Genomic DNA, 13,816 nt, shown 5'->3' with positions numbered 1-13,816 from the left:
CGCTCTCATCTACTTTTAGTCACCAGCAGTCCAGCACTACTTAAACTAGGACATTTTGATGACACATGACGGGCTGACACATATGTAAGCAAGATGTTAAACACCTCAGTTTCAAAATTTGCGAAGATAGCTCCCAAAAGTCGAGTGCCAGATAAGTCAAAGGAAACTGCTACAAATCCACAAGTTCACCTGAAAACTGTAAGTAACAGCTTGTAAAGTGATTCATTTTTTATAGCTATTATGGCTAATGTATGACCTGTGTGCAAATAGAGAGGCTAATTGTCATGTCTTTCTCGAACCAGCATTATTCACAAACATTTCTCATGGAAGCTTCAATGCCTGAAAACTGGTATCTGGGACAGTCGAATGTTTCAACGTGTCTGCTACACAATGTTGTGAAAATGTAACAGTGGTTACATGTGGTTTGCAGAAATGTACAATGCCTACATTTATTCTGGCAGTTGCGTTGCAATCAAAGGACAGGGCAGCATGGAGGATGTGTTGTGGACAGTCTCAGGGCAAACAACTTGGAGGGTAGCTTGAAAGATGAGGGAGGCTCTAACTGATTCATGCTTAACTAAGTCACGTCAAACTGCACTGCCACTTTCCTGCATCACTGAAACTATAACTTTAGCTAATAATGATAACAAAAACACAGAGAATAAAGACCGTTTGAATCAATATTAAAGATTGCATGAGCTTCCGTGACAGCAGCTGCAAGTTTGCTTGGGAAAAGGAAATGTGAAGCCTGCAGGTACGCTGCTTTAAAATGCATTCACTTCAAAAGACCTTTATTTACACATGTAGATCTCTTTTCTTCTCAGTGTTGTTCAAGTGTGTTTTACTTCTGTTGTACTCATTCTTACTCCCCTGTAGTAAAGCACTCGTATTTGCGTATATGTATTTATGTGTGTGTGTGTGTGTGTGTGTGTGTGTGTGTGTGTGTGTGTGTGTGTTTGTGTGTGTGTGTGTATGTGCGTGTGTGTGTTTCAGGTATTGATTGGAACATTTGAACCCTGTGGCCATGTTCCGGAAAAGAGCAATGAACACACACGTCCGAACACACACAAATTCACACACAGGGTGGCGTGGGTGGCCACTTGACTGCCTCTCTTACACACACACGCACACACACACACACACACACGCCCACACACTGCCTGGGGCTCTATAAACAGCCGGGCTCGGAGGTTGTGACTCTCACATCAGTCTCTCCTCCCTCCCTCCCTCTCTCCATCTACCTGCCTGCTGTTTGTTTTCTCTCCCTGCTCTCCACACATTGTCTCCTCACTAATGTGCTGATCTCTCCCTCCTCTCTCTCTCTCTCTCTCTGTGTCTTTGTAGTTACATATACAGCAGCAGCACTGTGTGGTAGAGACCAGTTGACGTTGGCGTCCTGCCTGTTGAGATGTGCCAATAGGAAACACTGTGAACAGGGGTTCATGCTGATGAAATTGATCTGCTCAGGTAAGACCCTGTTGTCCTTCCTCTCTCTTATCATTATATTTTTAGGCTTTAATTGGTCTCTGGATATTTATTTGTTGTGTAGCTACTAAGAGGGGAGTTGCATTTCTCTTGAAAGACACACTGTGTGATTCCTACTTTGTAATGTGACGTGACAAAGAACAGCTGCATGTGAGCATCATGTGGAAAACAAAATTACATAACAGCAAAGGAAGATGTGTATCTATGTTTACAGGAATATAATATCAAAATCTAATATCATATGAAACCTGATCTTTATAATAAAAGAGCAAAGTTGTCAGTGTAAATAAACGGTGAGAACATACAGTGTTATAAACTCCATATTTAAACCAAATACACTCAGATATTTGTGGGGCTACATATAAATACAGTTAGACCAGATGTCCTGTAGTGATTAACAAACATAATTACTGTCGTATTAAACTTAGTAAGTTTTTGTCTGTCAAAAGTTTTAAGTTGAAAGAAAGTAAATGACATACTTTTTATACATTTTTATTCTCTTAAGCCTTTGAACTCTGCATTTGCAATGGTCCGCCAGTATCTACATTGGTATTTTTGTTTATTGTGATGTAATTTCTCTGAGTATCTTCAAGTATTTCATATCCCTAATATCTGTACAACCTAAGATAAAAGGTTATGTAAGTCAATAAAGCATAATGATTGATAAAAGTATTGAAATTGTGCCATTAAAGAAAAAAAAAAAATTGCATGTTTTTTCATCAGATTTTACAAAATAAAAACACAAAACATATTTACCCAAATGATTTTTAAATGCAGAAACATAAAGAAAATATACTATGTGCATAATTTAGTTTTTGAGATATGTTAATTTTTATGAGCAGAGTTCAAAGACGTTGTGATAGATTCATTTGTTCCTCTGCCGCCACTGCGCAGTTTTGTACACGTACCGCAGCGTAATGACATCATCATGAGCATACAACGTGAAACAGCGCGCAGAAGCCTTAGCTTTCTGCTGCGAAAAAAGGAAGAATGTTCTCACCATTATGGTTTTTATTTTAGATACAAACAGGATTATGCAAACAACGATTTCCTGCAGACATTATGGGGAAAATACCAGTGTAACTATGGCAAAATGCTACTTTAGCTTAGCATGAAAGGTAGGGTAAGATAAGACAACGTGAGGCAGTGATGAGGAAGACAGAAGCCTTCGCTTTCTCCTGCAAAAATGCTCTGGCTCTTATGGTTCTTGTTTTAGATCGATTTAAAAAGGATCACGCAAACAGCGATCATCAACTTGTGGGTCCCTGATTGTGTGAAAATTTGCAGGGAACACATGCATGTCATTGTGTGTCAAACATTACATATAGATGCATCAGTGCAAAAACAGTCACTGGCCCTTAAAATCACACATCAGTCATCCTTTGATTTCGACATTATTGCAACTTGTGTTTATGAGCACAGCAGTTTAAAGGAAACTCTGGAAATATAACTTACTGCTCATTTCTGAAATGAGGTAACAAAGAGCCGAAGTCGTGTCGTGTGTGCCTCTACAGTATGATCTGATTTGCTGTTGTTGTGGGTATCCTTTGTTTATTTTTAGCTGGATTACAGGTTGAGCTTTTAAACTCAAGGTAGATGTATTTATGGAAGCCTCCCATCTCAATAAAAGATGAATCGCTGTCTTATGCAACGACTCCTGACCACACTGGAGGCAGGGAAGAGACGGGAGGAAGAAAGGAGGAACAGATGGATGGATAGACGGACGCATGCATGACTGTTATCAGTGTTTTTTTGTCACGGTGTCCCTCCAAGAAAACTCAATCCTACCTCTGTCGTCTTTTTCGCTCCCAGGCTCCTTCCCTATCTGTCTCTCCGTCCTTTTGACACCCTCTTTATATCTCTTTCTCTCCATCTCCCACCTTTTCAGGCCTCCCTCATTCTCTCCTTCCCCACTTTCTCTTCCCCTCTCTGATCTATTATTCACATCCCTCGCTGACTCTCTCTCTCCCTCCCTTGACACCTGAAATCCCTCTGTCCGCTGCAGGGCGTTTAGACCTCCACCAACAGTGCTTCCCTCCCAGGAAAAGAAATAGAGTGATGAATAAAAGAACAGAGTGAAGAGACAGATAAAAAGCTTCAGGATGGGCGGCTCTATAGATATGTCAAGGTGTTCCTCCATGTGGCTTATTGTATACAGTTGACATTTACACAGTCCTGTGTCGTCCTTTAAAAAGGCCCGTTCCTGACTCTGACCAGGTGAGATTCAGTTAGGACAGATATTTTAACACACCTGAGACAGATCGGTGACTTCAGCTCTGTTGTGCTTTTTTAAATCTAATTTAACTCTGCAGGTGAGTCATGTTGCTGGATATAAGCAGACACTGATTTTCCAGAAGTTATTTTGTAATTTAAGTGTTGCTTTTCCACCTGGTTGCTTTTTAAAATACCTTCATAAACAGCAGAAACAAATCATGTCAGATTAACTACATTGGTATCACTTCAGACACTGAAAGGACAGAGACAGCAAACACATCCTCACTGCGACCTCGTCACATGTCCACGTTTGGTCATGGACTTTGCACGTGGACATATGACGTCCAAGGTACCCTGGGTGTGTTGGTTGTTGACGTTCTGGGACGCCGTGTCAACTTCAGCCTGTTACATGCATTGTCTGTTTTCAAAATACACTTCTGTTTTCACAGGAAATGTACAGTTTGCATACAGTCTGTCAATACAGGTTTTTTTTTTCCTTCAACAAACACATATGGTTACATTTGGCCAAGACACACACATGGTTGGGTTAAGGACAAAGAACAGGATTTGGTTTTACAATCATACGGGAAGCGAACACCAGCCTCCTGGGTGAAAGTTGGTTGTTGGGGTGGCTGTGGCTCAGAGGTAGAGCGAGTTGTCCAGGCTCCTCCAGTCCACATTTCAAAGTATCCCTAGGGAAGATACTGAACCCCAAATTGCTCCCGACGGCTGTTCATCCATCAGTGTGTGAATGCCTTTAAATGCTTGCTGAGTAACAGATGGCACCATGTATGTTAGCCTTAGCCACCAGTGTGTGAATGTGTGTGAATCACTGAATGTGCTGTTGTGTAAAAAGTCTTTGAGTGGTTGCAAGACTAGAAAAGCGCTGTACAAGTGCAGTCCGTTTACCATGCAGTCCATTTGTTGGACCCATCTACACAATAATGGTAACCGGCTGCGTATCATGCCGACATGACAGGACATGTTTTCAGTGGCTTTTTAGGTACCAAACACGGCTGTTTATTGGCAACACGTTGCTGTTTTTCCAGCAGGGATAGTGCCACAAAAACCAAGTATTTTATGCCAAACCATGATCTTTCTTACTATAACCACATCGTGTTTTGTACCTAAACCTAACCACATTAACCTCAGTGTTGTTGAGATATAAAGTTTCAACATATGCGTGCGAATGTAACATATTTGTGGTTTGCAGAAAAGTATAATGCCAACATTTTTATGCCTCTGCATGGGTGAAAGCAGTGGCCGGAGGCAGTATGTTTTCCAGTTGTCCAGCCATCCGTACGTACGTCCATGTATCCCATTCTCGATATCTTAAGAATGCCTTGAGGGAAGTTTTCAAATTTTGCACTAGTGTTCACTTGGACAATGAACGGATTAGTTTTTGGTGTTCAAAGGTCAAAGGTCTGTCTCATTCTTGTGAACGTGATATCTCAAGAACACCTTCAGGGAATTTCTTCCAGTTGGGCACAAATGTTCACCTGGACTCAACGATGAACTGATTTGATTTTGGTGGTCAGAGGTCAAGGTCAGTGTGACCTTGCATCTGTTGTTCTCCTGAATGTGATATCCCAAGAACAGCATTGATGTTGTGGTGTAAGTTTAGTTCATGTGTGGGCAGAAATAGTGGCCAAATGTTGGCGATAATGCTCCACTGTCTGTTAGCAAGTCTCTGTTTAAAAAGAAAAAAGACGAAGAGGAAATAGAGGCAGTTAGGTGCAAAACAGCAGTGCTTGATTTGAGACAACTGAAATTAGTGCACCATGCAAAAAGCACATAGTTTTCATAGTGTACCACATTAAAGTGTACTAATGGAAGTATGCAAACACAATCAGTATGTCTGCTGATTCAACAGTGGGGTGGGAAGTTTCAATACTACTTGGTACCAAGTTATTTCAGTCAATATGTTAACAATATCAAGTACCTATACTCAGCCCTAGGTACGAGAGTTAAAAAATAACTTCCTAGGGTTCTAAAAACTCTGACCCTGACTCACCTTTGGGTGCTTTTGCAGTGAGTAACGGAGGCTGACATTAACCACATGGCAGCTGTTTGTGCTCGAGGGTTGCTGCCGCTTTGCCCCAGAGAAGGGCATGTGGTCTCCAACTGCCAGCATAAACATCCACATCTGTCCGCATGTTTAGAAGAGCGGGAAAGTCACTCAGTAAACATATTTACAGGGTAAACATCTTTGCAAGTGAAGAGTTTTTTTTCTTTTTCTGGTTTGTTCAGACATTTTCTTGCACACGTTAAAATCAAGAAGAAATTAAAGATTTGTCAGTGTCCTTAAAAGTTACAGATTAATTAAACAATGAGTAACTGTGTGAATGCCGTGCACGCACTAACTGAAAGGACCTGCGGGTGTTGGTGTGTGTGTATTTGTGTGTGTGTGTGTGTGTGTGTGTGTGTGTGTGTGCTCACGCCCCACCCTCTCACATCAGTGCAAAAAGATAAAGGCTAAACACAATCTACATATTAGAGCACTGGCATGTGTGTGCAGCATCAGATGAGGGCAGATCTGAAATGGAATCTCCTTCTGTTCCCCCTCGCTGCACACATCTCCCATCCATCTCTCAGCGCTTCACTGCGACGCCTCGCTTTCCCGCCACCGAGCCATCAATCATCACATTCCCATGCTTTATGGAAATGGGAGGGAAAAACTTCATTTAACAGCATTTTACCTTCTATCTCATCCACCTGTCTCTCTTTGTCCGTCCACCCGTCCGTCCGTCTGTGCTCACGTCCAATCTGGTCACAGTGTAACACATTTATTTAAATCTATTTAAATGGATATGAGGCGTGTGCATATGCAGGGAGATTTCACGGCCCAGCAGGTCAGCAAATACCAAGGCTGTTCCACCTCACTAACCCCCCATCAGGACCCATAGACAATTAATACACACCACAGGTGGTCAAGTTTGTGAATGTGTGTGTGCTTGTGTAAGAGAGGGGAAAAAAGCAGCATCTATCCATCCATCTATCCAAAGTAAACATCTGAATGAATGGAGGAGAGGGGTGATGGAGCATGGATGGAAAAAAGAAAGGAAGGATGAGGGAGAGATGACACAGGAGCAAGGTACAGTACAGGAAGTGAAATGAGTGTCAGGGGAACACAGCGTCACTCCCGAGGGAGAGGAGGGGAGAGAGAAATTGAGGGAGGTGGCTTGGAACGTTTGAAAGAATAAGGAAAGAGGAAGGGAGGGGAGAGGAAGGTGAAGTGAAGGGTAAATGTCTTTGCTAATGTCTTTAGTGGCAGTATTGACTATCGCCGCCTCCCTTTGACTTCAGCACACTGGCTGCTGCATCCTCCTCCTCCTCCTCCTCCTCCTCCTCCTCAGTTCATTAACTCTGTCATTTGGAAATGGACATATTGGCTCAGCTGTCCAATGTCACCATGGATGGACAGATGGATTTGTAGAGTATCAAACACTGACAGATCAAACTGCTTATCTTTATGTAATACTTAATTACTTTGTTGGTTTTCCAAAGCATACCACTGATACTCTGTTTAGACTGATGAAGATGTTTTCATTTCTTCCGGGCAGCTTTAACTTTAGTCAAAGTCACACTGTAAATAATTTCACTGTAAAATAACAGTAAAGAGCCGGCAGCACAGATGCCAGCAATGTACCGCATCTGGTTAAAATGTGCATTTCTGTGAATAGTATGAGTTATGAGCCTGTTATGTGTCATACCAGTGCTTGGTCAGTGACTTCTGGCATCAGACACTGACGAAAAAAGCCATCGTTTTACGTCGGCATGATACGTGGCCAGTTGCCGTTATTGGTAAGTGGCACCGGGGAGTGTCAGGGGGAAATGTGGTGAGACAGCAACGTAAGTTAAGAGGGCAAAAGTCCGAGTAGGGTTGGTGGGAGTGGTGGTGGATGGATCCAACAACTAGAGCTTAGATTATCTGCCCAAGCCTGAGCCCAAGCCCGAGCCCGGGCCGGGCCGGTCCTGGACATAACGTGCACAGGCTTGGGCCGGGTTGGGCTGAATTTTTTGGGCCCGATCTAAGCTCTACCAACAACCACCAACTTTCCCCTGGGATCCGGTGTTCACTTCCTGCAAGATTTTTAAGCCAAGCTCTGTTCTTTCTTTCTAAACCCAACCATGTGCTTTTGTTGGCAAAACATTACCTTGTGCATTTGTTGTTGAAAGAAAAGACGTCAATTTGCGTTGTTGTACTGACGTAGTGCTTTTATTTTGAAAGAGACTCTATGCAAACTGTACATTTCCTGTGAAAACAGAAGTGTATTTTGAAAACAGACAATGCATGTAACAGGCTGAAGTTGACACAGCATCCCAGGACGTCAACGACCAACACAGCCAGGGTACCTTCCACATCATATGTTGACATGGAGAGTCCATGACCAAACACTGATATGTGACGAGGTCGGAGTGAGAATGTGTTGCCTCCACCTTCTCCTTGTTTGTTGTTGTGTGAAACTTTTGACTCCGCCCTATAGTGCCATCTATCGGCTGTGTCGATGCAGACCTAAAAGGACACATGGAAGTATGAAGGCGAGGACGCCTATGACATCTGAAAGGGATGTATCTGTTTGCATAATAGGGAGTATAGATGAGCCTTAAGAACACACAAGGTGAAGTATCCAATATGGCCGCAAAAGACCAATGTCAGTAACATTGGACGTCACTTAATAATGGAGCCTAGTGTGAGTGCAGCGGGATTCTCTTAGCACCACGGCTGTCTTTTTCTAAGACCTTATGAATTCTCCTTCACTTTATTCCACAAACTCATGACTTTTTCCACTGATGTTGACAGAAAGTTTTTAGGAAAAAAAAACAAACAAAGGGTGTAATTTTTTAACTGTTTGGGTGCAGCCTTAACCTGTCCCAAGCCAATTAGCCTGACCCAGAGCAGGTGTGACCCCCTCCACAGAGAAAGGGAATCTACCCCCAAGTTACTAAATAAGTCAGATTAAAGTGATTATATGATAAATGATGAATTATATCAAGCTTGTCTTTGCAAAAAGTTTGTATGATGTAAAGTACCTCAAAAAATATCTTAAGCGTGCATTAAGTTTGGTATGTTCCTCTTGAACAATCAGCAACTTGATGGATGGCAAATAAATAGATAGAAGTGGAAGAATAAACAGATAAATATTTAATCAGCTCTTCAGTGTGGTTGAGTTTGAAACAGATGGATGGACAGATTGAGAACAGATAGAAGGACAGATGGATGCACTTTTACAAATCAAAGGGAAGGATGAATAAAGGAAAGAAGACGTAGCCGTCAGTCAGTTGTGAGAAAGAAAGGATGGATGGATTGTTCTGTTTACATTTCATCTACAGCATATGTGATGCATAAATGTGTGTGTTTGTTTTTTAGCTGTACATTTACAGTAAATTACTGGCTACTAGTTGCATTACTTTCACAGCTAATTACTGTGTCATTTTTACAGTACATTGTTGTGAGGTGACAGTTGTATACTGTGTATACTACATTACTGTGATTTAGCAATACTCCTCTAAGTTACTATATTGAACTCTGACCTCACAGTTAAATCCCATTACATCACTGTCATATAGCAGTATGTTCCTGTATATTACTGTAACTTCACAGTTTATGTACAACTGATTACTGTGATTTAACAATATGCCCCCACAGAATTAGTGTTTTACTGTAATCTCACAGTTAAATTCCATATATTGCTGTGATTTAGCAGTATGCCTCTGTAAGTCACTATATTTACCTGCATGAATTTCACAATGAAATTATGAATTTGATTAAATATCACAGTATAGGAAGTCCTTTGGCCACAGAGACTTCTCCCTGTGGGGCGTGGTTGCCTCTAATCATCTCTTTACCGCATCTCAATCTGACTCAACTTTTACGCTTTGGCACGGAAAAGACATCAGGAGGTTCAAGGACATGTTCAAAGATGGCTGTTTTGTCTCTTTTGATAAACTATCCACAAAGTACGACTTACCCAAGACACATTTTTTCTATATTTACAGTTCAGACAATATGTCCATTTAAACATATTTTGTTTTCCTGCTGAACCTGATCCCAATTCGACCGACAGATTTCTTTCCTTTAATCCACTGTCTAGAGGTGCACTCTCAAAATTATGTAGAAACAACTAAATGCTGACATGTTCACCCCCAGACAGGATTACAGTAGCCTGGGAACAATATCTGGGATCTATATCAGAGGACCAATGGGTCTCTATTCTTTCAACAACACATAAATCCTCACTTTGCACAAGACATTGCTTATTACGATTAAGGTGGTCCACAGGGCTCACATGTCTAAGGTTAAGATATCTACCATCTACCCTGATACAACCCCTACCTGTGACATATGCAAAAAACAATGATGCCACGCCAATCCAAACTACTGGCTGTGCCCTCACAAACATTTTGGAAAGATATCCTCCATAAGCTGTCTAAAATCCTTATAAAAACTTGTTTGGCATTGCTGGTGGTGACAACCCCAACCTGACATCTACAAAGCACTGTATGGTGACTTGCGCCATCTTGTTAAAATGGAAGGAGGCTGCCCCGCCCACATCCGGCCAATGGCTTTGAGTCGTCCTGCCTAAAATTAGAGATGCTGTGCTTCCCTGCCAGTGGTTCAGAGAAAAAAAAATTATAAAACCTGGGGACCCTTTACCCTTTGTGTTTTCTTTTCATAACACCCAAACAACATCAGCTGTCAATGAGTAATTTTAATTCAGCTCTTGACATTTCTTTTTTTCCCCAAAGTAAAATCTGACTCACTTGCTACTCTGCATATAGAGTCTAAACATTAGGTGTGTCTCAATTTAGGGGCTGCAGCCTCTTAAGGACGTGGCCTTCACAGTCGATATCGGCCATGAAGACAGCGTCAACCAGTTGTTCTTGCCCCTCTCGCTCGTTGGCGTTCCTGTTACGTAGCAACCAGATGCAGTTGCCGAAAGAGGGAGTGAGCTAGTAAGTCAGTTGGCCCTCAATCTTGGACCCAGAGATTGTGATTATATATATTTTTTGATCTAATACTTGAGGAGATGATTCACAGCTGGAGACGCCACCGTTTGATATATTTCAGGCTGATGGAGGACTGTCTTCAGGTAAACAGTTAACCTTTAACAACTGTTAGTTACCTTAACTTAAAAAATAATCATCACCGGCGTGCAATACATCTTGGGATAGGTTGGGCCAGGAAGGATTCATCCGTTGCATCCTCCATATTCCGGCAAAGACGGCTGCATTTCTTGGCCGCATTTGAAGGAGCCTTTGAAATTGGACAGCCTTGTTCACGCCGATGTGACCCAATCAGTCTTCAAATGCAGCCTTCGAAGGCTGCAGCCCCGGACACAGCTGTTGTGCCTTGTGGCCTGGGAGGGAAAGGCTGTTGGATCATATAAGTTATTATTGTAATGGCCTCAGGGTTATGTCTACTTTTGTTTGGTCTGCACCTTTTTGAAACCTTTATAAAAAAATTGAAATCACGGTAAAAGGCTCTGTTGGTAAGTGCAATCAATGGTGAAATATTACAGTTACATATTGTAACTTCCTGGAAATAATTTGCAGTGCAGAGGGCAGAAGGCTACACAGAGGTGTGTGTGTGTGTGTGTGTGTGTGCTGGAGCTGTTTTTAACATGATTAAACATCACTTCTTCCTTCCCTCTCCACCTCTTTCATCATCTCCTCCACCTTTTTTCTCACCCGTCGTTATCCCCTACGCAGCACTTCTGAGACAGCGAGAGGGAGGGAGGAAGAGAGGGATGAGGAAAAGGCCAAGAGCTACACAGGGAATCACACACAGAAAGACAAAGAGAGGAGGAGGGTCGGGGGGAGATCGTTCAAAAGGGAGAGCTCTGTCTGAAATGGGCTCCTGTGATATGATGTTATGACTATTTTGGTTTTTATTTGTCTGACTGTTGCCGCTGAGCCTCTGTCAGTGGATTGGGTGTTATCCTCCTTCAGCGACCCGACGGACGAATAGATGGAAACACTTTGAGGCAGATTGTCTGATGGGTCGGCACAAACAGACACATTTTCAGCAGATCAGTGTGAGATGCTGTGTGTGCGGGATCCTGCTGATTTTTTTGTTACTGGACGAATTGACAGACCACAATTCCTTGATATTAAACAGACACCATGATATATAACAGCTATGATACTGTGAAGGAAAGAAAACAAAGCAGTACATTGTGATATCTTTTAGAATTGTTTCTAAAGTTGCTGCATTTTTCATCACGCTGCGACGCTTTATGTGAAATTGTTGTGCAGGTTGGTTGAGATTAAACTTGTCCAGTTGGGCCTATGGCTGCCTGTCAGCTGTCCTGTCAGTGGACACCTCGTCCTCCGCGTCTTTCTTTGAAATGTCAAAACAATTTCACAGCTTTTAGCTGTCTGGTCAGGCCACAAAGGTGAGAATGTTGTTAGAGAGATTATTGTGTAACAGGAAAGGCAGCAGACGACTGTCAGAGGGGTTGTTGTTGTTAAGTCTTCTTTCTTTCCCTTTCTTTAGCAACAGTTGCTGAGGATCATGGGTAATTTATCCTTCCACTGTCCACAACTGACCAAAAAAAGCTTTTTCTTAGAATCAAAGGAGAAATATATAAACTGATGGCCTTAACATCAACCCATCCTATTGCTGATTTATCGAGGACACTTGAGTAAATGTGGAGACAGAACAGAAGGACAATGATTCAAACAACGTGCACGCCATGTCAGCATAGCAGCATCCTTACAAAGAATAGAAAGCATATCATTAAAATTATTTTCCAACAAGACCTGAAATATCTCAGTAATAGCAAACCAAAATCATATTTATTCACTGACAGAAGATTAAAATAAAGTGCACATTTCTCACTAGATATTTTGCATTTTTCACTGTCAGTAAAATCAGCATCCGCCTTTTTTTGTTGCTTTCACATAAAGACACTTGGCAGTCATGTGACAGGGACGCAGGCCAATTGAAAACAACAGTCTAGACTCCCTTCCCATTGCCGGTAGACCAGAGCTGTGTACATGTGTCTGCAACAGACGAGTATGCATAGTAGAAAGCAGCATGGAGGTCTGTAGACACGTAATGGTTACTTCTTTTTATACAACTCTTACTCACTTTCTTTCAAACTCAGTGCAGACTAATTTGTATCGACATTTGAGTGGTGCTTTGTGGAGACAGATGGTATTTTGTGGTGTTTTCCTGTCATCGCATCTCCCCAGTTAAAGGGCTAAATTTAGCGTGTTCACGAAAGGTGTTGTGTTTCCATCAATGCCGATCAGAGCCGATAAATACTTGTGACTACTGCAGAGTCATTTGGCCCAGGTGTGAATGCCGATGTTACCTTTCCCATTACATTTAAATGCCAGATGTTAATGAGTGCTGATGGAAGAAAGGCTGTATTTTATCATTTCTTGTTAGTATAAAATGGTAAAAAAAAAAAAAAGAAAAGAAAAATGGATGTTTTTGCATCAACCGAATCGCCAAAATAAATGTTGGCATTTTACATTTTTGCATGCCATGGATGTGGAACATCTGTGGAACATTTCATATGTATGAATATGTAGAAACTTTACATTTCTTTACATTTTAACACTGCTGTGGTTACAGTTTGGTTAGGTTAAGGTACAAAAACCACTTGGTCATGGTTAGGAATAGATCATGTTTTGGCTTAAAGGGGATCTAATGTTTTTTTCAACCTGGGCCCTATTTTCCGATCTACTTTTGTCTAAATGATGTTCAATATGTGACATTTCTCCAGTATGAAGCTAGGGCTGACCTGCCTGCAGCCCGTGAGCGCGCGCTATATTAAATAATAGGGCACTCAGACAGCGTCAAACAACACCAAAATACGTCCACTAAAAGTGCATTTTTTTCACACAGATAGGCTCGGATTGTTAGTATAATTATCTGACAACATAACGGAAAGGAGAAATGAACGTGTGTGTTTACCTTTAGCTGGATTCAGACATATTTGTTGTGGCCAAGTCAAAACACTTCCTCTGCCTGCTCCCTCTCTCTCCTCGTCCTTCTTCAATGAGCTCTGTGTCCGTGTATGTCCGTGTACTCCGTGTTCAAATAAATACGGGTGGTCGTCAAATTCAAATGGCTCATCCAGATCCAGTTGGTCAAAATCGG

The 13,816-nt window shown here is 41.8% G+C and overlaps 1 protein-coding gene across 2 annotated transcripts in view; it reads left to right on the top strand.

The window, feature by feature from the left end:
* Positions 1–13,816, top strand: part of bean1 (brain expressed, associated with NEDD4, 1) — a 63,807-nt gene that overhangs the window by 13,927 nt on the left and 36,064 nt on the right. For both annotated transcript variants that reach the window (XM_050071323.1, XM_050071324.1), the window contains one exon: positions 1,345–1,467. In XM_050071323.1, coding sequence (XP_049927280.1) covers positions 1,443–1,467 — 25 coding nt within the window. In that variant the 5' untranslated portion in view covers positions 1,345–1,442. The remainder of the gene's footprint in view (positions 1–1,344; positions 1,468–13,816) is intronic.

This window comes from Epinephelus moara, chromosome 19, assembly GCF_006386435.1.
Source record: "Epinephelus moara isolate mb chromosome 19, YSFRI_EMoa_1.0, whole genome shotgun sequence".
Taxonomy (NCBI): domain Eukaryota; kingdom Metazoa; phylum Chordata; class Actinopteri; order Perciformes; family Serranidae; genus Epinephelus; species Epinephelus moara.
Note: the sequence above shows the minus strand (reverse complement) of the source record. Positions and strands in the feature narration are given on the sequence as shown.